The sequence below is a fragment of the Rhamphochromis longiceps genome, linkage group LG11 (assembly GCF_057381845.1).
Source record: "Rhamphochromis longiceps isolate RC_006_pf linkage group LG11, R_longiceps_female_GT1.1, whole genome shotgun sequence".
NCBI classification, from domain to species: domain Eukaryota; kingdom Metazoa; phylum Chordata; class Actinopteri; order Cichliformes; family Cichlidae; genus Rhamphochromis; species Rhamphochromis longiceps.
In genome coordinates this window covers 7409206-7424776 of record NC_140567.1, presented here as the reverse complement: position 1 = coordinate 7424776, position 15571 = coordinate 7409206, and the positions used below count along the sequence as shown (strand labels likewise).

The window sequence follows — 15571 nt, the reverse complement described above, 5'->3', positions numbered from 1 at the left end:
GTTTGTTCACTCGATATTCAGGAGCCCCGGTGAATGATCAAGTATTAGAGTAAATACACGGTACAGCTAATGGGTTGCTGTTCAGGCTACAGTATAATTGGTAATTCAGGCACAGTTCACACACTTAATTATTAAACGGTGCTCAGTCTGACTAGTGTGCACTTGCTCTGTCTAATGTAGAAAAATGAAATGTGAAAAATTCACATAGTGTCTCTCCCTGAAATGATGATGCAGTTACTTTGAATAATCCACAAACTGGGTTCTGGTCTTTATACAGAAGAGGAAACAGTGTCAATTGTTGACTTTCTGGATGATGTTGAATAAGAAAAGGGATAAAAACACTTACAAGTGTTTTTCTGCAGAAAACTAAAAGAAGAATTTCAATAACTTCCAAACGTCTCTGTAGAAGATATTTCAGAATTTCTGCTAGCAGCCTGGTCTTTACTCTTACGTAGGTATTTACTTGTTGCAACTATATCCATCACGGACCATGGACCATGACGGTGATAAGACTGATTGCATGGCTCTATTCTAGGAGCTCTTGGCACTCCCATGTGCATGAAAATCCCAAGGCAGACAAGGCTCTAACGGCATAAAGCAGAACAGGCATCAACAACAATTTAACACTGATTCCAGCTTGAAAGTAACAGCTGGGTTGGAGGTGTGTTGTAAAGCAGCTTGTATATTTACAGCGACTGTAGACAAGTTAAAGCAACTTAGGCCTTAGTTACACAGGCCTAAAGACCAGCCAGCACCCTGCCCCCGGCAATCTACATTCGCTAGGGAAACATTTGTATTCTTCAACCTGTTGGTAAGTGCAGGCTGGCTGTCACTGGGTAAAACCAGTTTCAAAGACTGTACTGGCCCCATTTTGTCGCTATCAGGTTGTCACAGTTGCATGTAGTTTGTGTGGAAGATGCTCTCTTGTCTGCAAATTTTAATTAGCCATTGAAAAAAGTTGATGTAACTAGATGCAAACTAGAAATAGAGAAAGTTACCTTTCAAAGTAAAACTTCTTTATTACTGCTGAAATGAACCCATTTCAAAAGGTGCAGCTTTTATTTTGAATGTTCAGAGTTTATGGCTTGCGTTGCACTCTTCAGTTTTACTACCATAAAGTGATTAATTGTTCAGTATCTACAATTAAGTCTGTGAAGGACATCAGCTGTGCCCTGCTGAGCTTATCCTTGAGTTTCATTTTATAGTTAGCCACATGGCAAGTGATTGACTTGAGTAGTTATGGTTTTATTGTGGTACCTTTTCTTGAAAACGCTTAAAAGAAACTAAATTTTGCCCTTGGTTTTACCTTTTGGGGTGAATTGGTCATCATCATTCAATTTTAGTTTTGTTTTTATCATTAATGTTTTTTTGTGGGGAAAACAAAAAAGAAGAATCTGCTTTTGTAGTTGACCTTGTGAAAAGATGCAAGAATTAAAAACTCTATATCATGTGTAAAAGCACAAGATATTGCCCGAAGCATTTTGCATATCTCTCTTTGTAGTTCAGAGATGTTACATTTTTTAATCCAAAAACTGTTCCAATTTGTCAGAAGCCTAGTGCCTACTAGCACTTGCAATGTAACTTGACCGGTGACACAGAGATTCTGGTGTTTTATTAGTATCAAGTAGAGAGGGGTTTCTTTTATTTAACTTCACACTGCCAGTAGCATACCTTAAGGACATTTATTAGACTTCAAACAGCCAACCTGTACTGGAAACAAATGTCTTCTTTCCTTTATAAGGTACAGTTCCCAAAAGGAGGTCGTGTCTTGAAGAACAAGGCGAGCTCCACAAATTTTACACCACCAAAGTCTGCTTACCAGTACTGGGGAATACAACTGCATATGTGATTTAAGTTTTATGCAGCCTTTGATGCCTGTAGTGTGAAGTCTGATAAATGTGATGTCACTTGAATAAAAAACAGGTGGGTCAGAGAAAATAAAATCTTGAGGTGTGGAGACAGAGAAAGTGATCTCTGCAGCCCCTCGTCTTTGCTGCAGGCTAGCAGCTCCAGGCTGTATCAGCTAATAACAGCATAACCAAGAGGACTGGATAGAGCACTCAGAGAATTGCTTGCCTAGTGCATAAGCCAAAAAGGTTTTCTACTTTCTAACTTTGCTTTCTTGATGATCAGAACAGGTGCTAATTAGTAAGTAAGTAAAACTTTGTGGATTGATGATTCATAACATAGTGAAGACCCGCCTTGTTGGCGTTATATATGTCACACCACGGAAAAAAGTGCCCAGAGAATCCCGCGTGACCAAAATTATAACAACTTACTGATGAGTCTTTTGAAGTGGTTGCTTGGACAAGGCCCTCAAACATTTGGTAGCCTATTCCACTCTTCAAAGTGACTTTGGCGCATCAGAACAATGATAAATCTGCAATAAGATGAGTCAGTCTGCCCCTGGTCTGCTATCAGTTTGTGAGTGAATGGGGTTGATTTGGTGATTACATCCAATCTGTTTGTGATAATAAAAATAAATATTTACTGTGATAAACTGACAAAAATCACAAGTCTGTAGTCTGGTGCAAATCTACTGCTTACATTCAGAGTCCAGCCTGAACCTCAAAGATGTGAAACAGAAATTCCTCAACAAATAGTTACGCAGTAATTAATTACTTTAACCGCATTACATTTTTCTGTCATGCAGTAACTTAAGTAAGTTAATACATAACAGCTGCAATTATGTTGTTATTTGTGTTACAAACACCAGATTTCAGTAAGTGTGCCTGGATGAAGGAAATGGTGGAGCATTCTACAGCGTTTGAGGAGTGAGAGTATGGACATGTGTGTGAGGGCAAAGTGCAAGCTGGGTTTAAGACAGAAACAACTGTATTATATTGATGGTGCACCTTGTGCTGTCGGCAAGCATCTGCACAGATGGCATGTTAACACAAAGCTAGCCAAGAACCCAGCGTAATGCTAAAGCTGAGTGTATGCAGACCCCAGTTCAGCTGCCAGAGCCTGAACTTCAGCAGTTAACAAAAGCAGTGATAAGCAGTCAAGCTTGTAGCCTCTGTTTCTACCTGTTTGTGTTTCTACGGTTGACTCATTATGGCGATTTCAAGTCTCTTTTGGCTAGTTTTCAGGTGTTGTGTTGTCAGTTTTGTGTTCATACATTAAAACTAAAAGAAATATTGTGTGTGTGTGTGTGTGTGTGTGTGTGTGTGTGTGTGTGTGTGTGTGTGTGTGTGTGTGTGTGTGTGTGTGTGTGTGTGTGTGTTGTCATTACGATAGGGATTCTTCATTGTTGTTGGTTAGGCATTTGTAACCTGAGGTTAGCCTGATAGTTATGTGACAAGCTATTTCAGATCATTTTACGGATTGAAGCACATTAACATGTAACTGCATGTAACAAGTAGTGTTAAGTAATGAACTGCATTACTTTTAGGAGAAGAAACGAGTAATCTGTAACACATGACTTTTTTTGTTACCATCCCAAAAACTGGGATCTTCTATTTAAAGCATCACTTTTACAGGTGGTGGTCATGATGGATTGTGGGTAGTCTACGCACCAGATGTTGATAACCCATAGTGCAAGGAACTAAAAAGAAAAGACTGCATCTACACTAAGAGCTGTTGTCACAGTGCTGGCATAGAGTGCATAGAGTTTTTTCTTCCTTAGAGTAAAAACTAGCGACAATTTAAGGAAATTTTTACTATATTTTTTTTCTTGATTTTTTAAAATACTCGTTTCCATTCAGCATAAATGCATTTTTCCTCCACGTATAATCGAAAAACATATCAATCATAATGTGTCACAGGAAAAACCATCACAGTCTGTACGAGTGCACATCAACACTGTCATTCATGTCTCGCTGTTCTTGCAGTCGGTGAAGTTCTGGCGAACTCGGTGTGAGTGCAGCTCTCACGTATCGGCTTCACTAAAAACACACAAATAACACTCTGAGCCACACTAACATGGCCTTGCTTTGTGGTGCATCAAACACTTTGTTGTTATTATTCTTATTTGTTACGATTAAAGCTCTACATGATTACACACACACACACACACACACACATATATATATACTTTCCCATTTACAGTTTGGAGGGTTTTTATGTTTTTTTCAAACCAGATAGCGCTAATCAGGCGTATTAATATTTAGAGGGAGAGAAGCATTTTGGTAATAGCCGTGACGGGACCACATTACGGTTCAGGGCTGCGGCACATCAAAGGGCCGTTTGAAAGAGCTGTTTATTTATTTGTTGTTTTGAACGGGAGACCACTTTTTTGTCTGACCTTGTTTCTGTGTGAACTCAGCACATTAACTCTGCTTTGTATTTGAGCTTACAGGTAAAAAAAAAAACCTCATTCCACGCGACCTTGCACATTCTGAAGCGTAGATAACGGGGAGGATTTCACATAACAGTCCAGCATTTGAACATTTTGTTGTCTGTGCGGTTTATCAATGCTTTTACACATTTTAGAGCTCGCCTGAATGCACTACTACTGCAGTGACACTGGTGTATGTGTGTGGGCGGACTTTTTTTTTTTCAACTTGTGTTTTTCTCTCTCTTTCCCTCTTTTGTAACATGTATTTTTACCAAAAGGCATTTTTATATATATATTTTAATTTTCCACTATGGTTTGATTGTGATTGTTTCTAAATGTTTTTTTTTTTTAATTATAGATCTTTCCAGAGCAGAGAAGAAGCAGACTAATTCTTTAAAAGATGATTATGACTCTGGGATCTTGAATGAATAGAACATTTTGTTCTGATAGGAAACAAAATGTGGTATTAACATCAGGCTTTGCCTCATTTCAATGTACAGCTTCAGACAACTAAATGTTTGTTATTCTTGCTAAGAAATGTAACATGTCTTTTATTCCCTCACCGTACAGAGTGCAAATTCCACTGCACCAATGGGAATTGCTTGCGTCTGGGCTCGCTGATCTGCAACCAGCTGAATAACTGTGGGGACAACAGCGATGAGGAGAACTGCCCTGTGGTCACCCAACACCCTCCGCCGGGCATCTTCAACTGTGAGTGTTGCAGGATGCTGTTACACATCTGTGTCTCTATCTGTCTACCTCAACCCATCAAACCACACCAACGCATCCTCTCTCTGCTTTGCCTCACTTCTGATTTTGCCCCACCGGGGACAAGGGTTTGGGGTTTTGAGCTTTTCTCATGGGTGTTGCAAACTTTCTGACTTCTGACTTCACATTCAAAGTTTTTAAATGGTGCAATAGTTAACTTCACACTTACTTTTATCATTCATCAAAGTACTTTTGGCATGTTGTTGTTTTACATTGATCCATCACTTCAGTGTAATCCTAATGAAGCCGTATAACCTGAAAACCCATGTTTCCTTTGCTACTTATCTGGAGCGGTATATTAGTTTCTTCTGTGGACTAAACTACCTGTCCGGTGCAATAGCATGTGTTCGGTCAATAGCAAACCGAGATGGGTTAAGACTCTGTGACAAATGACGAAATGACCCCTGAGCTCTATGTGTGCAATGCCCAAGCTGACACAAACTGACCTGAGACCTGCTTCCTAGTATACTTAGTCTAATTTCAGAGAAACGTGAGTTTACTCAAATGCAAAACTAATCATCTGGAAATTGTGTTGAGGGCTGAAAGCACATGAAATTAATGGCAGGGTAACTGTCACTGCTTGAGAACTTGATTTCAGTTGCATGTTGTATTGTTTTGTGACGTCATCCTTGCTTATCAGTATAAGGGAACAAAGTGTACAGGCATTATACCAAATCTATATACCGCACCCTCTCATCCCTACCGCCAGCACCAGCCACCTGCTTCTAGCTCCTGCTGAGCACCACTGTCCAGGGAACAAGATGAGAGTGTTCCCTTGACTCGTCACAATCAATGAAAACACAGAAGGGGAGTGAGAGAGAGAGAGATGTTGAGAGGGGGAGATGGAAAGAGAGGTGCAGAGAGAGGGAGAGAGAGACAGACAGAGAGAGAGAGAGAGGGTGAAGGACACCACTGGGCTTCAATGGCTGTCTGCCAGGCCACTTTGATGTGCTGCGGCGCTCTCTTTCAACAACTTTTAGGAGGAGAGGGAAAACTTTTTACAGCAGCACTTTCATCCTTGGCTCCATGTGAGAGAGAGAGAGAGAGAGAGAGAGAGAGAGTGTGTGTGTGTGTGTGTGTGTGTGTGTGTGTGTGTGTGTGTGTGTGTGTGTGTGTGTGTGTGTGTGTGTGTGTGTGTGTGTGTGTGCGCGCGCGCGCGCGTCTGGCAGGTTTCTTACCTTCCTCTCCATCTCTTTCTCTCATCTCACCCACCCTCATTCACTCCCCCGCCCTCTACCTTCCTCCCTCAAATGTGTTTCACCTCTCCAACCCCTCCAACCTTGTTGTTTTTTGAATCTATCTCACTTTTTTTTCTGCTGCTGTCTATCTAAATTTCTGCAGCTCTACAAGGCACAGCAAATGAACATTTTTTATATTTATTTAAATTTTAGGGTGATTTAAATGGGTGGGGGTGGGGGGATAATTTCCAATGGATAGAATCCTCCTGAGCTGGGTGCTTAAAATATTTAGCTATCTAGAGCGGATGTTAATGTAAGAGTCTGCAGCTTGCATTACGGGAAAGCTGCTCAATGAGTGTAATTTTCTGAGCTGGTGCACATTTTCTGTTGATGCCATAGAGACACAAGAAGGGCAGAGAGATGGTTGCAGGGAAAAGAAGGTGAGAGAAAGGAGAAAAACGGAATAGGACGATTACAAAAAAATAAGAAAAAGAGTGCAAGCAGTCTCAGGGGGAGACAAGAGACAAAGAGGGGCTTGAAGTGAGATGGAAGACCAGACAGAGACACAGCCATGGATGGAAAGAGAGGGGGATTAAGAGGAGGAAAGGAGGAAGGGAGAGGGACATAGAAAACGTTTCTGTGTTAATGGAGTTTGCCATCTTGTTGCAGCCGCTGGCTGTTGTCGTGGCGGTGGCAGACAGATGGATCATGAATACTGTCTAGACACACTGCAGCCTGATGCCTGCATCTCACTCCCTGCACCTCCTCTGCTCTCCTCTCCTCTCTAGGTTCCTCACATCTGCTGCCAGCTGCAGTTTAGCACAACAGTGAGAAACAAGAAACCAAGTGTTGTGTTAGACATAGGTAATTTACATTTAAATCAGATCTAATAAAAATGGCATTAAAGAGCATCCAAAGTTTGCTTAGTACCTGTGCTTTTGTGGCAGCCAATTTGATTCATTAAAGTGTGTCTTATAATGCCCCAGAGCTTGCTTCCCTAGATTTAATGCATTTGTTAATAATGTTTTTAATTATGCTCGTGCATCTCCTGTACAGGCTGCTAAAGCTACTGTGAAGAGGAGTAAAGTCAACAGAAGGACAGTTAGCATCGTCTACAATGTTTTTTCATTGAAAAAAGTTCCTTTTAAAGTGAGACAGTGTAGCCTTTAAAAATAATGTCATTCTTTCAAAGGGACCTCAAAGCTCAGTTTAGTGCGTTCAAAATACTAAGGCATTTTGTTGGTACGGGCTCAGTGTGGCCAGTAGCTTATAGTGACTGATGTTAGCTCAGGGGTGGGCAATCTCAGTCCACAAGGGCCGGTGTCCCTGCAGGCTTTAGATCTCTCCTTGGGTCAACACACCTGAATCACATGATTAGTTTGTTACCAGGCCTCTGGAGAACTTCAGGACATGTTGAGGAGCTAATTTAGCCATTTAAATCAGCTGTGTTGGTTCGAGGACACATCTAAAACCTGCAGGGACACCGGCCCTCATGAACTGAGATTGCCCACCCCTGTTTTAGCTAGTGTTAATAAAGTCATAGTCATTGAAGACTTCTGTCTCTATGCTAGTTATACAAGAGAGCAAACTACACTGACAAAATAACAAAGCAACAGTCAGACAGCTCGTGTAAGAAATGATTATTATTATTACAGCAGTAGAGTATACGTAAGGGTTGCTAGGCTCTGAGCTCACTTCTCAAAATAGTGTTCCATACAGAAATTAGAGCGTGATGACTAAAGAGTATGCTGGGATGGTGGAGGGGTTGAAACAGTAGTTTAAAGGAAGTGAGAGCAAGTTATTCAGCTTATCGCCACAACTAAATTTGGAGGGTGTGTTAGGGTATATGATGTGAGGAATGTGAGGCATGTTGGTGTGTATGACACACTGTATCTTGAGTTCCCTGCCTGAATTAGTGTCTAGGCTTTGCTTCATACTGCTACCTCTCTTTACCTCTTAGCTATAATAGTTGAATTATAGTTAAATTCACATTAGACTAATTACTGATTCAAATTTGGCCAATGTAGGTCCGGTTCTCACTGTTTGGATTGATCAGCTTCATGCATGTGAAGGATTATCATTACCGAGTAGTTTTCAGTTCAGTCCACAGTTTCTAAGCCCAAATGCAGTGCGTCAGGTGAGAGACATGCTCGTCATTAGTTCTTGCTGTTCGCTGGGTTGTGTACCGCAACTTCATTCTACAATGTGAGACAATATCGAGTTCTACTCTACCTTTGAAAGAGAAGCTATCTGGACTGTAGTCCATGCAAGAGGTATTTTGGCTACGCAATAACAGGTTTTACTCACCACATGGACCACTTACAACATTTGGCTTCCTGCAACTTAGTCCACCTTAGTGGCCAACTTAGTGGCACCTTGACGCCCTTTTGACACCCTGGAAGAGACCAAGTAGACGGAAACGTAACAATGTTACAATGAACAATCTTGATCATGGGCCAACTTTAAATCAGGCATGGCTTTAGATTTCTACTGCTCCACTATCAGAAATGTTTAATCACACCTCATATATGCATATAGGATTCTTGTTAACATGATAACCGTAGGATTTTGTTATAATGTAACTTCCAAGTGCATTAGAAATATGAATTACTGGAAGATTAAAGGCAAAAACCGAGGTGCCTGATGTGTATGCACATCATGTCAGTCATCTGTCTCAGACTACGTGAGCATTGATGGAGATTGTGGAATACTCTGACAGCACTCCAACATCAATCCAGGCACGAAATGTGGGAATATTTTATGTAAGACTGCTGTTCATGTAACCTGCAGGCATCTGTAAAATGTAAATATCTAAGAAGCACCTTACAGCCAGTATGAACACACTCAAATGCACCTGCATTCACAGCTTTTTTTTTTTTGTTACCACAGAGCCAGGATGTATTCCTAAGTGGGTGCTTTTGTTAATATATTTGCATTGATAGATATGTTTATGCATGTGTCATCATCTTAGTTATCTATAGTTATTAGTCATATGCAGTCTGGAAATGCTCTTGGGGACCCATGTGGATATTGACAGATGATTGATTTTGCTGTGGGCGGAGCCAAGAAGCTGTAGTACACAGAAATTTTGCAGCATTCCAATGAGGATTTCCCTGCAGCTCTGAGCACATCGTAAGAACATTTTCTGTAAATCTGCAAAGTACTCCTCCAGTAATTTCAGGACATTATTAGGAGTTGTTCATATTGTGATAAGCAGTAGGCACTCCCTATTTTATTATAAAACCACTCCTAAAAAGGACAGTGCAACATGTCAGGCTTAAAAAAGCTTATAGCAAATAGGATAAAAATATGAGGAAGGCACACGCAGGTTCTTTGTGTCCAGTGAACTACATTTGATGCAGATGCAGATTATGTCCGCTTGGTGTTAGAGTGCCAGAGTAGTAGCACGTACACTATTAAAGTAGCATTATTACTCTAAATAGCAGGAAAAATCCTTGTGGAGGCCCAAGTGACCTTTGAAAAGTAATGGCTGTGTAAAGCACCATTTAGCCCATGAGGAACCTTAAGAGAGCTTGTGTGTTTTTAAGACTGGGTGAGCGTTGCTTGCTGCCGTTTCACTTCAGCCAGGCTTGTCTTGGCTTTCTCACCTTGTTAGGCCCTGCTGAAGTATGAGGAGGGGACAGGGAAGGAGACCAGATGATGGTTCAGATCGATGGTCAACTCTAGCTTAGCCATTGATCCCATTCCAGTGTGAACGGCACTTCAATAGCATCTAGCAAGCCTTCAGGCTGGCTGATTGATTCCGTTTGTCGAGAATCATAACTGAGGAGGCTCATTATTGACTACTCCTCCATCCCAGACAGTCTGAGTGCCTTACACAGTGCTGTTGTCCACCACTGATAGCTTCAATACCTTTTTTTTCTGATGCTTTTTTTTTTTTTTTGTGATACACCATTTCTGAGAAGGAGTCTCAATAAAAAAATGAAGGTCACTGCTGTGCTAAAGGTAAGTGCTTAAGCTTATAGTGGGCCGTATATGCTTTCTTATTCACTTTATTTGAGACTCTGTTAGGATTTTTTTTCATCTGTGTGTGAATCCAGTCTATTAACACTTACTTATTTATGCAGTAAGCGTGGGAAGGTGTTTGATGTTGTCTGGCTTGTATTTTTATGTCCATTTTTTTAGAAAGATTGAAAAGCGCTTCAACTTCAGCGGTAACAGGAACGATTGTCTTTGTGATAAAGGAAAACATGATCTTCAGAACACATGCTCGCTCAAAGCAGTTTACCGTTCTCTTTTTTCATTAGAGATTTACTCAGGATACCGCTTGGTGAGGAATGAACCGTGGCTAAGGATTTGGTGGCCACTCATTGCTAATGTTGAAATTTTTTCCATACTGCAAATGTCTGACATTTACATTACATTATACATTGTGAAACTGCAATGCTCCAGTAGGCTGTCTTTCATATTTAGTTTTCTAACACCTAAAACCACTACATGAAACAGTTTTGTTATTACTATCATAACTACTACTTCAAAGCTACAAAGATTTCAGTTAACTTTCGCATTACTAAATTCACAGTAAACATAATTATCCAGTTTAGTTGTGTTTTTCTTTCCATTAACTACTGATGGAAACATCTGCTGTAGCTGCTAACAGAACCCACATGTTCACCAGTCAGTCAGTTTGTTTGTTTGTTTGCCAGTTATCGCGGGCTATAAATATAACTATAACGCTAATTGTGAAGCAGAGACAGAACAGCTGAGCTGTGTTGTCTGGGCACACACAGTAGGTGCCAAGACTTTGTTTCTGTACCATTTAGATCAAATCAAGGTTAGGCACCAGTCACAGTGGTATACAGACCTGTCGGCAACCAACTGGCAACTATGTCTCTACAGGAAAATGTGTATTCCATGACTGGTTGCGAGTGGTTGCTTGGGTTCTCTATGAAATTGATTGCCAGAGCCCCATTCACACTAGGCCGAAAGACCAGTCAGTGACCTCTCTGGTAACCACCAGTTGCTAAGCAAAAGTGTCTATTCCGTGAATGGTTGCCAGCGGATGCTGCTGGTTGCTAGTGCGGAATTGGTTGCAAAGTGATATACAGTGTTGCCTTCTACCTTCTAGTGATTGCTTTTATCACTACCTGGTTGTCATGGTTTCCAGTTACATGGAAGACAACAAACAAGACAATCAAGCAACTGAACAAGTGGCAGTGAAACTGTAAAAAATGCGATGTATACCAGAGAGATTTTACTTGATCAGTTATATTTTTAAATATTAACATTTGGGGGTTGGGTTTTTCCCGTTTTTTCCCAATAAGCAGAAGTTAGCAACAAAATAAAAGATTATAGCTTCTCCCCCCCACCCCCCCTAAAATCAATAAGGCAGGGTTGGTCTCGTCTAAGGTGGTGGTAACTCTTGTCCATTGTCATCCAGTAACTATTTTTACAAATTAAAACGTGACACTCAGATTAGTGTGGAGCAATTTCACCAAATCTGAACTATTCAAAATCCTCATCACTGCTGGAGTTTCTCTTCAGGGCTTTTTAATGTGTAGCTTTGTGATATGGCTACCTGATAAGATTAGCTAGTTTTATGTTTTTCAATAGCAGGAATGATATCATCCTTTATACAGATGACATGTCCAGACGTCCATGTTAATTTGATGTTTTAAGCCTTGAGTGGTTTAGGCCATATTCTCTGTGACTGAAGCTGAAAGTGTTTAGCAAACCCCATTATTAGATCTGTCCCAGTGGCCATTCCCATCCCAGTGTTGGTGATCCTAGACGCGTATTATCTTGATTTCTTCTACCGCCCAGCCTGCTCTTACAAGCATCTCTAAAGCATTTTTCATCCGTCTTCTTTGCTTCTTTTTTTTTCTCACCCGAGGCTCTCCAATGGTCTCTGCGTCTATTTCCTCCCTGCTTTTCATCACTTAGCCTAATCTCATGTCTATCTTCTCCCTCCCTGCTATCCTATTCCTTATTACCCCATCCCCTCTGCTTCCTTCGTTTGCAATCGCATGTTCCTTTTTACCCACTTTTGACCCTAAAGCCCATGTTAGGTGACTTGCTGTGTAATTATTGTGTCAACATTGGCAGAGTCTCTCGCTGTGCAGCTGTTTTCAATGCCAGGACTTGCTCTCCACTGCGACTCAGAGGTCAATTAGGCAGCAAGTGAATGTAGCTGCGGGATGCCGCTAATTGAATGGGGCCGTTGGGTTTAAAGCATTGATTGTGGAGGGATGGTTTGTGAGCTGATCATTGCTGTGGTGACCTCCAGACCACAGACATACCTCAGAAACGTGTGTGTGTGTGTATGTGTTTGAGTCTAAATTCAGATTGCTATATAAGTGGTCTTAACCTGTCTCCAGTGTCTCCGTTCTACAGGGATGACTTGTTTTGTATTGCTTCTACTGGCACTGCGTTAGACCAGAGTTATATATAGGACAGTAATTCAGTATGAATTAAGAACACACAGTCAATACAAAACAGTGCAATAATGGACAGTTAAAGACGCATGGGTCACAAGCCTTAGTGTCAGTCCCAAGCATGGACAAATGGGAGGGTTGTGTCTGGAAGGGCAAAATCGAAAACATGCGGATCCATCCACCCTAAGTGAGTAAGTAAAAGTTTATTTGTAGCTTGGCAAGTTATGCTGCAGGGAAAAAGCGTCGTCAAAAATAACACCTAAATTTCTGATGCTACGCTTCTGCGAGAGATCCAGATCACTCAGTTGCTGTTTAATGTGGGACACTGCACTGTCCAGTGCAATAATCAAAGTTTCAGTTTTATCTGGGTTTAATTGTAGGTAGTTGTTATTCAACCATTGGTTAATGTTTGTTCAGCAAACTCTTTTTAAACCAAGCTTAAAAGAGCAGTGTAGCTGAATATCGTTGGCAAAAAGATGATAAAACACATCACTAAACTGCTGTATTATGTGGCCTAAAGAAGGAATATTTATTAAAAACAAAATAAATCCCAACATGGAGCCTTGAGGGACTCCACATAGTTGCTCTGCAGATTCAGACATAATCTGGTTTAAGGACACACTAAAACCGCACATCCCAGCAAGATCCCTCAGCCTGTTTAACATTGTAGTATGATTAACTGTGTCAAAAGCTAAGGAGAGGTATTTTAAGACCAAGACTGTGTATTCTCAAGTGTTTCAGTGGAATGCATTTTGCAAAAACCAGATTGGAAACAGTCAAAGTTGTTGTGTTTTTCCAAGCAGGCGGTAAGGTGGGCAGCAACTGCCTGCTCACTTACACTCAACAAAAATATAAACGCAACACCTTTGTTACTGCTCCCATTCCCCATGGGATGGACGTAGAGACCTAAAATTCATTCCAGATACACAATATAACCATCCCTCCCAAACAGTGGTCACAAATCAGTCCAAATGTGTGGTAGTGGGCACATCTGCTATATTGAGATAATCCATCCCACCTCACAGGTGTGCCACATCAGGATGCTGATCTGACATCATGAGTAGTGCACAGGTGTACCTCAGACTGCCCACAACAAAAGGCCACCCTGGAATGTGCAGTTTTTTGCGCTATTGGGGGTCTGGGGACCCAGAACCCGTCAGTATCTGGTGTGACCACCATTTGCCTCATGCACATCGTCGCATGGAGTCTATCAGATTGTCAATTGTGGCCTGTGGAATGTTGGTCCACTTCACTTCAATGGCTGTGCGAGGTTGTTGGATATTCGTGGGAACTGGTACACGGTGTCGTATACAAGCACATTCCGAACATGCTCAATGGGTGACATGTCCGGTGAGTATGCTGGCCATGCAAGAACTGGGACATTCTCAGCTGCCATCTGCCCTGAACAATGTGAACCATGATTCATCCGTGAAGCGCACACCTCTCCAACGTGCCAGACGCCATCGAATGTGAGCATTTGCCCACACAAGTCTGTTACGGCGACGAGCTGGAGTCAGGTCAAGACCCCGATGAGGACGACGGGCATGCAGTTGAGCATCCCTGAGACGGTTTCTGACAGTTTGTGCAGAAATTGTTTGGTTGTGCAAACCAATTGTTCCAGCAGCTGTCTGGGTGGCTGGTCTCAGACGATCTTGGAGGTGAACCTGCTGGATGTGGAGGTCCTGGGCTGGTGTGGTTACACGAGGTCTGCGGTTGTGAGGCCGGTTGGATGTGCTGCCATATTCTCTGAAACGCCTGTGGAGACGGCTTATGGTTGAGAAATGAACATTCAATGCACGGGCGACAGATCTGGTTGACATTCCTGCTGTCAGCATGCCAATTGCACGCTCCCTCATTGCTTGTGGCATCTGTGGCATTTTGCTGTGAGACAAAACTGCACCTTCCAGGGTGGCCTTTTGTTGTGGGCAGTCTGAGGTACACCTGTGCACTACTCATGATGTCAGATCAGCATCCTGATGTGGCACACCTGTGAGGTGGGATGGATTATCTCAATATAGCAGATGTGCCCACTACCACACATTTGGACTGATTTGTGACCACTGTTTGGGATGGATGGTTATATTGTGTATCTGGAATGAATTTTAGGTCTCTACGTCCATCCCATGGGGAATGGGAGCAGTAACAAAGGTGTTGCGTTTATATTTTTGTTGAGTGTACATCTTGACATAAAAGGGTGTTTGGAAATTGCTCTATAATTTTGATATAATGTCAGGTCCAAGTTGGGGTGTTTTGAGCTTTGGTTCCACAGTGGCTTGTTTAAAAAAGCTGGGGAACATCCCAGTCTGAAGAAAAACATTAAAAGGTTTACAACCTATGGGGCGACAGTCAAAGACTTTGATAAAAACCTTGGTGGGCATGAAGACGGCTTCATTTTATGTTATTTGCCAGGGCCACCATATCATCAAATTTCACAGGTGTAAAGGTAGACCAGGAGTAAGAATTAGATGCCTCATTAGCAGAATAAGCTAGCTTTGGGGAGTTTTTGACATTGATTTCTCTAATCTTATTGACAAAAAGCCCTTTGGAGTGCACATTTATAGGTACTGTAGCTAGAGACAACTGGTGGTTACCAGCACTGATTTTGTCAAAAAAGACCTTGGGATTTCTCTTGATATGTTGATATTCTTTGATATGAATCTAGAAAAATATTCTGATCTGGTATTTTTACTGGTTCATTTAGGTAGAGCATTAGATCTTGAAGTTAGAGCCTGGGTGCTTCAAGTTTTCTTCCATAGTCCTTCAGCTTTGCAACACATTCTCCTTAAGTTTAAAGTAGACTCATACCTTCTGTGTGATAGAACTTGATAGGTGCCACTTGATCCAAAATGGATAAGCATTCTCTGTTACAGCACTGGACAAGAGTGTTTACATGACTTCTATTAGAACGCAGAGAAATGTCAAACATGACAGCGGACCTTTCAGCAGTAGTC

General features: G+C 41.5%; 1 protein-coding gene across 1 annotated transcript in view; it reads left to right on the top strand.

The window, feature by feature from the left end:
* LOC146658477 (low-density lipoprotein receptor class A domain-containing protein 4-like) overlaps nt 1-15571 on the top strand; it is a 295140-nt gene that overhangs the window by 152901 nt on the left and 126668 nt on the right. The window contains exon 3 of the mRNA XM_085422095.1: nt 4850-4990. Coding sequence (XP_085278221.1) covers nt 4850-4990 — 141 coding nt within the window. The remainder of the gene's footprint in view (nt 1-4849; nt 4991-15571) is intronic.